This window comes from Ischnura elegans, chromosome 7 (genome assembly GCF_921293095.1).
Source record: "Ischnura elegans chromosome 7, ioIscEleg1.1, whole genome shotgun sequence".
NCBI lineage: Eukaryota > Metazoa > Arthropoda > Insecta > Odonata > Coenagrionidae > Ischnura > Ischnura elegans.
Genome location: NC_060252.1, coordinates 3,357,725 through 3,371,116, shown reverse-complemented (window position 1 = coordinate 3,371,116; position 13,392 = coordinate 3,357,725). Strand labels below are relative to the sequence as shown.

Sequence of the window (13,392 nt, the reverse complement as noted above, 5' to 3'; positions counted from 1 at the left end):
TTTCGGATTTTTCATTTCGGATCGGATTTCACCCGGATCAATTTAGGTTCCCCACATCGAACTCTTTCCACTGCTCTAACCCGCGCATTTGATGTAGTTCGTCAACTTGCCTAAAACGGTGCTGCATGCACTAAAAGACTAGAGTTCTCAACATTTTTCCGAGTCAACTACCAACAACGTGCATGCGACAGTGTACGACGCGAAATTCAAAGTATTCGAGGTATTCGAGGTGGTACTTTTCGCATAACTATTCGAGACCTCGAATATCGAATACTTCCTAGTATTCGAGGCATTCGAGTATTCGCGGATACTATTCGCACATCTCTAATTTTTTGTTATCATAATTAAAGGTTTTATACTTACTATTGATTTAGAGCATGATTCATATGAAAAATAGAACATTTAACTATATTTAAAGGGGTTATTTTTCATTAAATTGAGCCTAACCTCGATTTTACACTTTCCCGCGATTTACACTTTTTTCCTTGTCCCCCTTAAAAGTGTAAAAGAGGGGTTTTACTGTAGGTAGCTTGCACCCTGACCACTGACACACAGACAAATTTGCCACCCAAGTTGACTACATCTAAGCATCTGTATGCCATAGGAAGATAAAAATGCTTTTGGCTTCCAGGTACATGTATGCGAGCTTAGGCAAGTACAACTGGGGAATGAAACACTCCAATGGCCCTGTTACGTAATGGCCGTATCCCCTTCTACGGCCATTGGAGTGTTTCATTCCCCAGTTGACCTTGAGGCCGTAGAGCTCGCCTTTTATCTATCATGCAAGTAATTAATCCGTGAAATAACTGAGCTCTAAATAATGAAGACAATCTAAGTATGCCTTCTAACTTGCCACTATGGAGCCATATGCATCTTGGTGCCCAACATACATAATTTTGTTATATAACTTATAGAAGGATCGTTAATTGCAGTCACAGTTCCTCAGGTACTTAAAAATTAAGATATATTACATCTCATTGGATATTGTGCCAGTTCTTTTCCAATGGTTTACTTTGCTGTTAATTCAAAATTCTTCGTAAGCCCTAGAACAGTCAGTGGGAAAAATAGATTGTCTAGTTCCAATGCATTCAATGGCAAAACTTAAATGTTACCATATGCAACCATTGGATTTTCAAATCCCTCCCACGGACTTTTCCTAGGAGGTCAAGGGGCCCAGTGTCCTCAGCTCAGTTCAGCCATCCTTCAACAATGGTGCCATGAATGGAAGGACAAGGCATCTAGGTAACCTTGGCAGGATCCTTGGAGGTGAATTTGGACGTAGCTTAAGCAATTCTCTCAGGTCCTTATGTGTAATAAGGAAACTTTGTGTTTGTCCAAATTTAAGGAGAGGAAGTCATAGAAGAATTTTTGATTCCCCTGGTATGCAACAAATATGTGCATAAGTCAGGAAAGGAGGACTGTGTGTCTAGGGACTGCTTCCAGAGAAATACACATGCTCAATCCTTAAACGGGTTCGATTTCTTTTAAATGCAATTGCATCATGACAGAGTAATTAAGCCCTCCAATAATCCCATCTGGATGCCGGTAATGGCCATAACGACAAGAGGCCCTTCCTCCCCAAAGTAACAGATAAGCACACAAGGTGAAACATTTAAGAGTTGATTGCTCACCCGTGTTCATCTCCTGTTCAGCCGTTTCATCCTTGAAGGGGCAGTCGTGCAGGTGCAGGTACACTTCAATGGCACACTTGGCAGCACGGAAATAGAATGGGTGCGCACGCAGGATGTCCTCCAGCCGCAGAAGTCCCACGTATGAGCGCAGCGTCATCTTGCGCATGCAGTAAGTGTGGAAGTCAAACTGGTCCTCTATCACCTCCGAGAAGTGCTGCAATCACAAGGGGCAAATGAATGCACAAAAAGAACAAGCAAGGGAGGGGACAACAGCATAAGATTCAACATAATGGGGGATGACACTGTTAGCTTAACACACCATTGGGAAATTTTCCACATAAAAATACAGATTCTTGAGTTCTAAAATATCAAGTTACAAATCCAAATTTACACTTCAATCCACATCTTGGAAGGTATTTCTCAAATATCCCACTTACTACCAAAGAATCTTTATGATTCCTTTCATATTTTCCTTCATTTGGTCAGGACCAGTGTACTGCATCATTAGAGTAAGCTTTACTCTTAGGTTCTTTGGTCTATTTATTATTTATTATCCTATATTTCTCCTTTTTTCATCTCCCTAATGATGTCTTCTAGCTAATCCACCCTCATCATTGCCTGAACATCCCACATCCTCACATGCATTGCTGCCTTCTTCTTCATCTTCCTTGGATGCTTCTGATAAGTCTCGGCAAAGGTGGTTTGCTAAACATGACACCACGAACACATACATCTCCATGCCAGTCAAAGTGTCACTGCCTACCACACCCAAAGCTACATACTCAACTGCGACTTAGAGCTACTGCATCCATCCATATGCTACCCATGGCCCAGACACTTGTTTACACAGAGGCAACTTTTACACTGGCATTCTTTTTGTACATGTAATTAATGTGACTTCTGTATTCTCACCTTCATTTCCTCTTTCAACAAAAAAATCATTACACAACCAAAAAAATGTTATCTTACTAAAGGACCTTGAGGCTAAGCTTAACCCTTTTCGAGGCAGTGGAGTTTTCTCCTTAGCATGACTGCTGTACTGATCCCAAGAGACTCTTCCGACCCCTCTGCACGGAGCATTCTCGCCGATAATCACACTCTCAGCACCAACCTTTTTCAACCCTTCCTAGTGGGGACTCTGCATTATCTCAGACTACAAGGGTAGTTGGGCTCCCTTCTTTTGGGGTTTATAACCCTACCAGTGGCTTTGTTTCACAGTCAATCATGCTTTGTTTATATTAATTAGATAGGTGGATAACTGTTGCTTGCACGTAATATGCAGACTTTTTTAAATTGAATTCCTTGTTTTATTCTCAAAATTGTTAAATTTTGAACGAAACTATTCCGTCAATATTAATTCGTTTAATGGAGCAACAATTTCCATGTCGATGTTTATACTGAAATCGAGATACAAGTAGAGGTTTGTGAACGTGGTTTTATTTTTTGCTAAAATTCGTTTTAAAACTACAGTAAAACCCCTTATTTACACTTTTCTAGGGACCCAAGAAAAAAAGTGTAAATTGCGGGAAAATGCAAATCGTGGGAAATAGAGAATTTTCACTTTTATTCATATACTGGCTTTGGAAATGTTAATTTTTTAATTGTTCACTAAGCATTATTCCATAACACTGTTTCCCTCTGAAGCACAGTGTTTTTGCTGGCAGCAAAAATTAAAAAATAATCCTGTTTTGTCTGCACTGAAAACATCTTTTGGGCTGTAACCTATAATCTGAATATATTAGAGTTCTGGAAGCTTCCAGAACTCTAATATATTCAGATTCTTTCCACTGAGTTGCTGTCTCTATGTTAACATCTTTGCTTTCACCACTCACCATCTTATATACAAGACTTTACCTATTTTTGAATCTGTCCAACCAACCATTATAGATGCCGTGGAATCTTCGATTCCCAATCTTGTGGGGAAATACTTTTTCTCAAGGGCCTTTGGGCCTGTTTACACGATACATTAACACATACGAGTTAATTTCTGCTTGCATGAATGATTTTTGTGGACCGGAACGGGACATGTACGAATGTAGGCAGGGGCAGATCCAGAATTTTTTTCTGGGAGGGGCACTAGAGGGCCTGACAGGCAAAAGATCTTGTCTTAATTGAGATTAAAAACAAGATATAACAATGACTTTACAAAATTCTCTTTATTTTTATATCAAAGTTATTCTTATTGAATTAAATGATTGAGCCTCCTTGAGTAATACACAAAACAAAGCGAACATAATGATGACCATCAGGGGCGGATCCAGGATTTCTTTCTGGGGGGCACAAGCAATGCCGTATCCAGGATTTTGATCTGGAGTGGGGGGGGGGGGGGGGGGGCACAATGATACCACGTTATACAAAATGAACGCAATGATAACCGGACCGTATTAAAAATCTTGCATATTTTTAAGTGTCTGGGGGGGCACGTGCCCCCCCCCCCCCATAGATCCTCCTATGATAACCGTATTCAAATTTTGTCTCTTTTTTTAAGCATCTGGGGGGGCACGTCCCCTTCCCCAAAATCCGACTATGAATGCATGAACCAAATTTGTACAGGTTCTATTTTCTGTTCGTGCATATATGCACAAGTTGGGTGAATACACGGTGCATTTTCGTGTTCATAATTTAGACATTAACTTGTGCAGGTTAATGTACTATGTAAACAGGCCTTTAGATGACACCATTTGCTGGGACACTTGATCAAATGTCCCTGACTTACCTGAATTCTTCATATATATTCTCTTTTTTTGATAAATGTCCGAACTGGTTTGCATATTTTACAATGGCATCGCAATTTTTCACCACGGTATTGAATGTTGAGACTGGGAATCCGAACGGATTGCCAGTCCCAACATTCGAGTCGCCAGCGTTTGAATAGATGCGGGTTCCGGTGTGGGAATCAACTATCTCTATAATTTTCATTTTCTCATCAATTAAAAATGTCCGTTTTTCACCCCGAATTTCCATTTTCAAGCCGGATCAATTCTATTTCCCGTACGAGTTGAGGGTAACTCGGCAGCACACGAGTATCTGACCTACTCCTCGGCGATCAAGTGCGTAGTACAAACTGTCATGGGACTTCATAATTTTTGAAAGTTACAATAGTTTGCGATACACTGCTATTTGAATGGGATAATTCAAGTTTAAATAAGTTTTTTTTTTAAGTATTTAATTAACCCATAATTGCTACGCAACTGTTGAATGAAGTCAGCGCAAATGATCTCAGTTGTCGGTCAAGATAGTTCCGGCATTTATCACGTCTGGTTTCCTTTCAAACTCTCGTATCAAATTATCGACTACATGATTATTATCAATTTCCTTCAGGAGTTCTTGCATTATAATTAATACATAGCTCGATTGCTCAATACACCTACTTTCATATCGTGAATCTTTTCGCCGCTGACAGAAAACGAGATGACGTAGTTCAACTTTCCGACGTTAGTGGCGTTCTGTCCCGCCACATTCAAATTCTTCCCGAAAATAGTTCTCATTACGTCTTTCTCTCTTAGATTTTTAAATAAAAATGCAAGAAAGGAAGCCAAAAGACTGTTTTAAGGGCTGATATGCGCGATTAATTGTTTTACCACGCAAACATTTTTTTTTAGTCGGCAAGTCGTGATGCACATGGCGGGAAAACGAAAAAAACACGGCGTAAATACAGGGTTCTATTTACATTGGAGAGATAGGAAATATGACGGGACCCAGAAAAAAACTTGCAATTTGCGGGAAAACGTAAATTCCGATAACGCAAATACGGGGTTTTACTGTATGTTATTTCGGCGCCATAGAAAATCTTGGTGGTGATACACTAGACTCTCGTTATTACGAAGTACACGAGACCGAAAAACCAGAGGTTCTTAATAATGAAATTCATTTGAACATTTCTTTTAGGAATCATCGAAAGAAAAAAAAACACTGTCAAAATTTCTTGTCTCTTCAATCTCCCGCACTTATAATCTTCAGAGTCAAGTGTATAATATACATGATTAAAGTATGTGCAAGTCCTCGATATAAGAAGAAGATGCATTCCCAGACCTTGCTCGTTAGTTTATAAACCTATACAAGGCATGGACCCAGCTAGCGCAGCAGAAATTCTTTACATAAATGGAAGTGAAAAAATGGAGAAAATATATCTCTAGAGAAATTACAGGGTAGAAATTTCACTATCTTTTTAGTTCGCAGAGAGCCCACAAGATCATTTACAGCTCTAACGCCAATAATGCAGTGAATTTACTTTTGAATTATACTCGGAGGACTAATGCGGTTGGAGAGCTAATTGATATTTTTGTTCCACCATTCAAGAAACAATTACAGTGCAACCTCAATATAATGACACCCCACGGTGCACTAATAAACACTCGCTATAGCAAATTGTCGCTTTACCGGAGGTGGAGCAAATAATAGCCAATATACCTGTTGCGAACAGATATACAGGAACAGGAGTGGTGCGGCGACAGATAAACATCTATCCGATAAACGTAAGCATAAATCCAGACGAAAGGCGATGTTTTTTTGCATCACTAAATTTCCTTACTCAAATAACGACTCAAATTCAAACAATTTATAAGCGCCGCACTGAATAATAATCATGCAAAGCATTGTTTCGTCAATCATTATATTTATCCAACGACAGTTTACCACATAAATTTGAGACTGAGCACTCCATTAACTTCATTTCTAACAGATCGCTAGCAATTACAGAGGTTAAGGAGTCTTGATGAAAGTCTTCCGGTGGTGAAACCCTCGCTATGGCGAGAGGCAGCACCGAAAGGGTGTCGTAAAAACGAATTTTTTAACACGCTTATTATAGGGTCAATTGACGGTGCTCTCTCGTAATAGCGGGGGTGTCGCTATAGCCCATATTCGCTTTAACGAGGTTCCACTGTATAACATATAATCTAGCATTTTAAATTCTCAAAGTGGACCATTGTGTGCGAAAGGTTGTTATTGTGATGAGTACTAATGCTTCAAGTTCAAGACTTCATTCCCTTAGCCCTATGGAGGAGTTTCATTTAATGTTGATATTATTGCAACTTTATAATAATCAGGGATGAACGGATCCAGGATTTGGATCCGGATAGGATCCTTGATTTTCGGAGCCGGATCTTCTGATATTTTCGGATCCTAACACATTTTCAATTGTCTGCTATAAAACGAAGTAATTATTCCAGTTTCTTCTGGGTAAATACAATCAAAGGAATGCTATTTAGATTTACATACGTGTCTAAATATTTTTACTGATTAAAAATCGTTTTTATAAGCTTTCAAATTATTTTTTAAAAACAATAAAGTCTTTACACGCTCAGGATGTCAACTGTTACACTTTCATTTGGAAATGAAAATAGGTTTCAATCTTCGAATAAGCCATAGACTGATTTTTGATATTCCTAACATAAGTTTCCCCAGAATTTTATCACTTTCTTATCGCATACTGACTTGTGCTTCACCTGCAAATGCTTCAGTTGCAGCGAGGTGGATTTTCCACTTCCTCGCGATAGTTTCACGTCACAGTCCACGCACATGATGTCAATGTCCCTTTATGTCAATAAAAATGTTCTACACAATGAAAGACATTTTTATCGGTATATCATTCAATTAAATTGCAACTGCACTATCTGCAACACAATTAACAATGTTTAGAAAAACATTAGCGTCACGTTGCGGGAACGAGACAACCACTCAGCAAGAGGGAGGGGTGGGTGGCACAAGCACTTGACTGACTGCTGAGCTGAGCCCCAAGACTCTTCTTTCTTGTGGTACGGATCATTTTTGGAGGACATTCGTTAAGAAGGGTCTTGCGGATAATTACACGCTCTCAGCTCAACCTTTTCCTACCCCTTACAGTGGGGACTCTGCATTATCTCGGACTCCGAGAGTAGTAGTGCTCCCTTCTTTCCAGGTTTACGACCCTATCTGCGGCATTGGTTCTTGGTCAACTTATGGATTGCTTATATGTATTTGGCCATGGATAATTGTTGCTTGCACATATATGCAGACTTTGAATTGAATTTCTCATTTTTTTCTGAGGATTGTCAAACTTTAAACAAAGTTCTAAGGTCAATATTAATGCATTTAATGCAGCAACAATTTCCATGTTGATATTTATACAGAACTCGAGATATAAGTTAATATTTATCGTAGAATTTTGTTTAAAAAATGTAAACGCTGCTCAAAAGACAAAGAATTATATTCTCAGTTTATATTTCTTGAGAAAAGAACAAATATTTATTTCAAAAACTGACTGGATAAACAATTGCATGACCGCAGTCCCTTACCGCTAAGAGGGGGTTATAAAAGACGTAGGGTCAGGGTACCTGCTCCCGGATTTCAAGGGTGAAGCCTAACCCCCGAAGTGTTGGGTCCCAAAACAAAGACGTCGTACACCCGCGACCGTCCCTAAAAGGGGAAGAGCTAGGAAACGTATATAATCGGCATTCGTTCATTTGTGTAAGAAAATCTCTGACGAAAATATATGGCTTTCGTCTCCCGGGCCAAGAAACGACCACACATATATTTACGTCTTTAGTAGGGAAAAGGTTCATAAACTAAACCAATATTGCCATTGTCCAACTCCCTGAAGGTGGACTGGTGTATTGAGAGCATGGAAGTTTCTAAAAAAGACTATGGGATATAATTTGGTGTACAAGAAATCGTCAATTGAACCAGTGACTTTTTCAGATTCTGATTTTGCAAACAGTATCCATGACAGTAAATCTATAGCAGTATACGCGATAACAATGTCTGGGTGAGTAGTAGCTTGGAGGTCCAGAAAACTCAATATTATTGCAACCTCAAGAAATGAGGCAGAGTATTTGGCCTAGGATGAAACTTCCCGGGAAGTAATTTGGTTGAGAGAGATATTGTCAGAGTTAGTTTTTGAAATTCTGTCTCCCAGTGTAATTTATGCTGATAATATTGAAGCCTATGTAATGACTGAAAGGTAAAGAGTTACAGAAAGAAATAAAGGCTTAAGGGTCAGACAGCATCATATTCGTGAACATGTTTCAAATGGTGATATTGCGGTTAAATGTGTGTCCACTGGTAGAAATGTTGCCGACATGTTGACCAAAGCAATAGCCGGTCCTAAATTGTAAGAATTTTCTCATAAAGCAGGGCTACTAGGAATTACTCATCGATTTACTTTTTTTGTCTAGTACACATAGTCAATTTTTTTGTAGTGATCCTACAGCATGTGATAATACATAATGCTTTTGGCTGGTACCATTCTTAAGTTAAGATTTTAAATGTTTTCTTTTTTCACAACGTGCTCAACAAGGGGGAGTGTCATTTGATTATATTCATGCGTTGATCACATTGAGCCAATTGCTGTATCCTAGGCAATTAGTTTATTTATCATTCCCAATTCTTTTTCGTCTTGTTGACTACAATTTATGTCTTATGTATCAACAAGCTAGTGGCCACTAAAATTATATGAAAGTTATTATAATATTGTTCTTGTACCTATAATATAACACTTTTACCATGATCCCCAGCCTGCCTTCCTTTAATCATTCACATCCTTCTGCTTCATCCTCCGACGAAGTTGTGAGCAGAACAATGAAAATTTAGAAGCTTGAGCTCATTTTTTTTATCTCTGCCTGTATTTTTATTTTCTGTTTTCATGTTAAAATAACTACACACATGTATTGAATAATTGTGAGTCCCGTTTAAATGACAAATTATGCTGCCGGTGATATTCCCCACAAAGTCATCATTGCTTCATCAACACCACACACTCACCCTGTCCACCTCGTGGCACTTCTTCAGCGCCTCGCCCCACTTCTCCTGCCGCTGGTACGCCAGCGCACATTCCGTCTGAAACCACATACACTGCATCTCATTCAGGTTCTCCATGGCAGACACGCCCTCCTGTGAACCAAACAAACAGACACAAGCAATTACATTCCTTAATTCCTATATAGCAAGCAAGCAATGCACCATCAATTGTAACAACACCATCGACACAGCCTAAATCAAGCCAGCCCATCTCAATACTTCCCGTTCTTTCCTCTGTCTGTGAAAGGATCATCCTTAACCGACTTTACTACTTTACTTCTCCCTTTCTCTCCCCTGATCAGCACGGCTTTCTTCCGGGTCGCTCTTGTCTTACAAACCTATCCATATTTTAGCAACATGCCGTACAATCAATCGATGGCCGAAAAGTCCCAACTTGACGCCATCTTTCTTGACTTTTCCAAAGCCTTCGACACCCTAAACCATAAACTTCTCCTGCATAAACTCGCCTTCCGCTTTAATATCCATGGCAACTTCCTCAGTCTCTTGTCCAGTTTCCTCCGTGACAGATCCCAAAGAGTAATACTCGCTGGTATCTCATCTTCCTGGTCTAACGTTACCTCCGGAGTGCCTCAAGGTAGCGTTCTTGGACCTTACCTCTTCAACCTATTTATTGATGACCTTGCCCCCATTGTCCGTTCTTCCCAAGTCAATACATTACTCTATGCTGATGACTGCAAACTATTTAAAAAGATAAATATTCTCGCAGACTGTAATATGCTACAGGATGCCGTAAAAAAGACCACAAAGTGGTGCATTCTCTGGAGGCTGCAATTGAACTTTAAAAAGTGCACCACAATGACAATATCTGCGAAGAAAACTCCTATCCTTTTTGATTATGCAATTAACTCCTTGCCTCTTAATCGTGTGTCATCCATGAAAGATCTTGGAATTACAGTAGACTCGTTATTACGAAGTTCACGGGACCGAAAAATCGGAGGTTCGTAATAACGAAGTTCGTAAGAACGTTTCTTTTAGGAATCGTCGAAAGGAATGGTGAATTATAAACGCGATTAAATTACGCGGAAATATATATAGACAGGATAATTTGTTTCAGTTTTTCAACAGAAGACTGCGCCATGACGCAATCGAGGGTTGATATCTTCCCGAATACATGAACTTCGATATTCAAACTAGATGCGTCTCAAGACCTTGTTCCTAGGTTGATAAAATTACAGTCCGGCCACTGAGAGTTTTCCAAAAACAGACAAAATGGTCTAGGTCTGGGTAGGCTGTGAGGGGGCCAGGTAAGAAAAGGAAACGCTGACAAAGTGTTCCATGAAGAAAAGAACCGGAAGGGACGACGAGCGTTAAGGACAGAGGAATAACTTGAGGAATTACTTGTTCTTGTGATTCGAAGAATGGGCTTATTTTGGTGGATCAGGCTTATTTCGGTGTTCGTTTGTGCATTTGACAACGTTGTATGACTAGGCGAGTGTGAGGTGCGTTTGGGGGACAGCGATTGGCTTTAAACCATGCTGGCGCAGAATTATCCTTCCATCCTATTGTGCCGTAATTGGACAACCCTCGCCAGCCGGACTGTATGTAATTTATCGCAGAGTACGGTTATCCTGCGGAATGCAACACTGCATTACACGTATGCGCTTACTCACGCTTGTGGCGAACTGATCTAGCAGGGCCTGCGATGCATTCGGAGCCGAAAAAATAGCTTCCCGCGGTGAGGAAGAACGGGCGAAACTTTGAACAGCTCCTAAATTCACACCATTTTCATTGATACCTAATTCAGATCATGATCACAGTGAGAGTTTTCCAGCGCCACACCGCGTAGTATCGGCCAAATCGAAAGGCGCCAAATTTGAAATTTGAAAATTTTGAATGCTCGTATCTCTGAAAATTCGTAAATCGAATGTGCATAGGAAGAGGACCGACTGTACATCCTATTTACGAACGGTTATGAGTAGGGCACCCTGACTACACAGGAATGAAGCTAGTTATATGATGTTGCGTGTAAACTGAATAAAGAACCATAATTGACGCTCTTAGGCACAGTAAGCGAGAATAACTTGAACGTGGCGCATTTATTGAAACTTAAGTGTAGTGAATATCCACCTAAATGCCGTGAATTGTGCGTGCATCTTCGTAATAAAGTTCATATTGTAACCGCTGGGACCGGGACTTAGGTTCGTAATTTCGTAAAAACGAAAATTACGTAATAACGTTTCTGTTACTATAGCTTGGATAGGCCTTTTCGACGGGACCAACGGTTTGCTTCGTAATAACGAGAACTTCGTAACAACGTTGTTCGTATTAACGAGAGTCTACTGTATTGTGGACCAAAAACTTCTGTTCTCTGAACACATTCATGCGATCAAATCTAAAGCCATGTCACTCTTAGGACTACTCTACCGGTTCACGGATATCTCCAGTACTAAGGCACTCCAATCCTACTTCTCAACCATAGTTCTTCCGGTGATCAACTATTGCTCCCCAATTTGGTCAATGTCTGCCCCCACTAATCTTGCCACCCTTAACAGTGTTACAACTTTTTTTGCAAAAATTGTAAAATTTAGAAACCCAAATCTCCGCGAGTCACCTACTAGTGCAGTTTTATCCTCTTATCCGTCCCTAGTTTATCCCTTCTCCGACTTCAATCAGACATCAAATTCATTTATAATACCCTTAACTCCCACTTCGACAGTCCTGACATTGTTTCCTTCCTCAACATTAGAGTACCTTCCCGCCACACCCGATCTACTTCTTTACTCCACATCCCTACACCCAGGCTATCTGTAATTAAGCGCTCTCTTTTCCATAGGCTTTCCCTTTTAATGAATACTCTACCCAGTGTTATTGATCCGTTTGGTCTGACACTTAAAAATTTTACTCATCGGGCATTAACATATTTATCGCATAAATGACTAGATAGCCGGATAAATGTTTGTTTTTTCTTTTTTTATTCTATTTAAATTTGTAATCAAACCATTATTATTTAATTATTTAATATTTGTTGTTATAAGTGCACTTTAAATTGGCAGTATTGCTGTATGTGTATCTCTTTATTGAAATAAAATAAAAAATAAAAAAATAAATAGATGCTATCCTCAGAGTAACATGGTTCATTTCACCTCAATATAACTCACTGCTATGGCCTCAGATTAACTACTACCTTAGGATGAATGGTGGAATACAGAAAACAGAATTTAGTATTGTTCGCAAATAGAATACTACTCCATATAACAATCTCTTAAAACTAATTTCTATCTGTCCCCATAGCCAGTCTTTAACATGCCTCTCACAGTTTTGCGGTGGTCTTACAAGCCACGCGGCCAAACTGAAAACAAATGAGCTGCTGCACAGTAGGCCAGATCATGAAAAACCTGGCCAAAAACTCCAATTGTTGCCAGCAAAAAACTGTTTTGGAGTTCACGGCCAATTTTTCATAATCCAACCCAATTTTTTTGGTGACAACAATTGTTCATGGCTTAAGGGGAAGGATACTTCCAGAGAACTCCCCGACAATGGTCTCTGGGATTATTACCAAGAGCGCCCCCTGCAGTTTGAATTGGAGGGGAAGTTTGCACGGGTGGAATGGGGACTTGAGAGCGAAGAAAAGAATGGAGGGGAGGAGACTGAGGTTAGCGGTTATTGACGAATCTCACCGCTTTCCTTTGAATTTTATTCAGTTCGCCGATTAAGTCTATCTTCATTGGATCCCATTGGCTCACTGCATATTCAAGGTGCGGTCAGATGAGTGCAAAAGAGGACCTTCCGTTTACTTTCTCATCCGAAAATCTTTCCGCAATACCCTTCACAAACCCTAATTTCTTCAGGGCTATGCCGCAAATATTTCTTATATTTGTTCCCCACCATAGCTTCGTAACACCTAGGTACTTCACTTCGACTGTTGGCTTTATGTTAATACCATCCACAGCATAAACATGGTTCAAATTGGACAAATTCTGCAAAATATGTACTGACATGCATTTGCTCAGATTAAGGCTGAGTCCCC

The 13,392-nt window shown here is 39.8% G+C and overlaps 1 protein-coding gene across 1 annotated transcript in view; it reads right to left on the bottom strand.

The window, feature by feature from the left end:
• LOC124161873 (N-alpha-acetyltransferase 15, NatA auxiliary subunit) overlaps nt 1–13,392 on the bottom strand; it is a 215,476-nt gene that overhangs the window by 127,817 nt on the left and 74,267 nt on the right. The window contains exons 10-11 of the mRNA XM_046538105.1: nt 9,369–9,497; nt 1,632–1,845 (exon numbers count right to left, since the gene is read on the bottom strand). Of these exons, the coding sequence (XP_046394061.1) occupies nt 1,632–1,845; nt 9,369–9,497 (343 nt within the window). The remainder of the gene's footprint in view (nt 1–1,631; nt 1,846–9,368; nt 9,498–13,392) is intronic.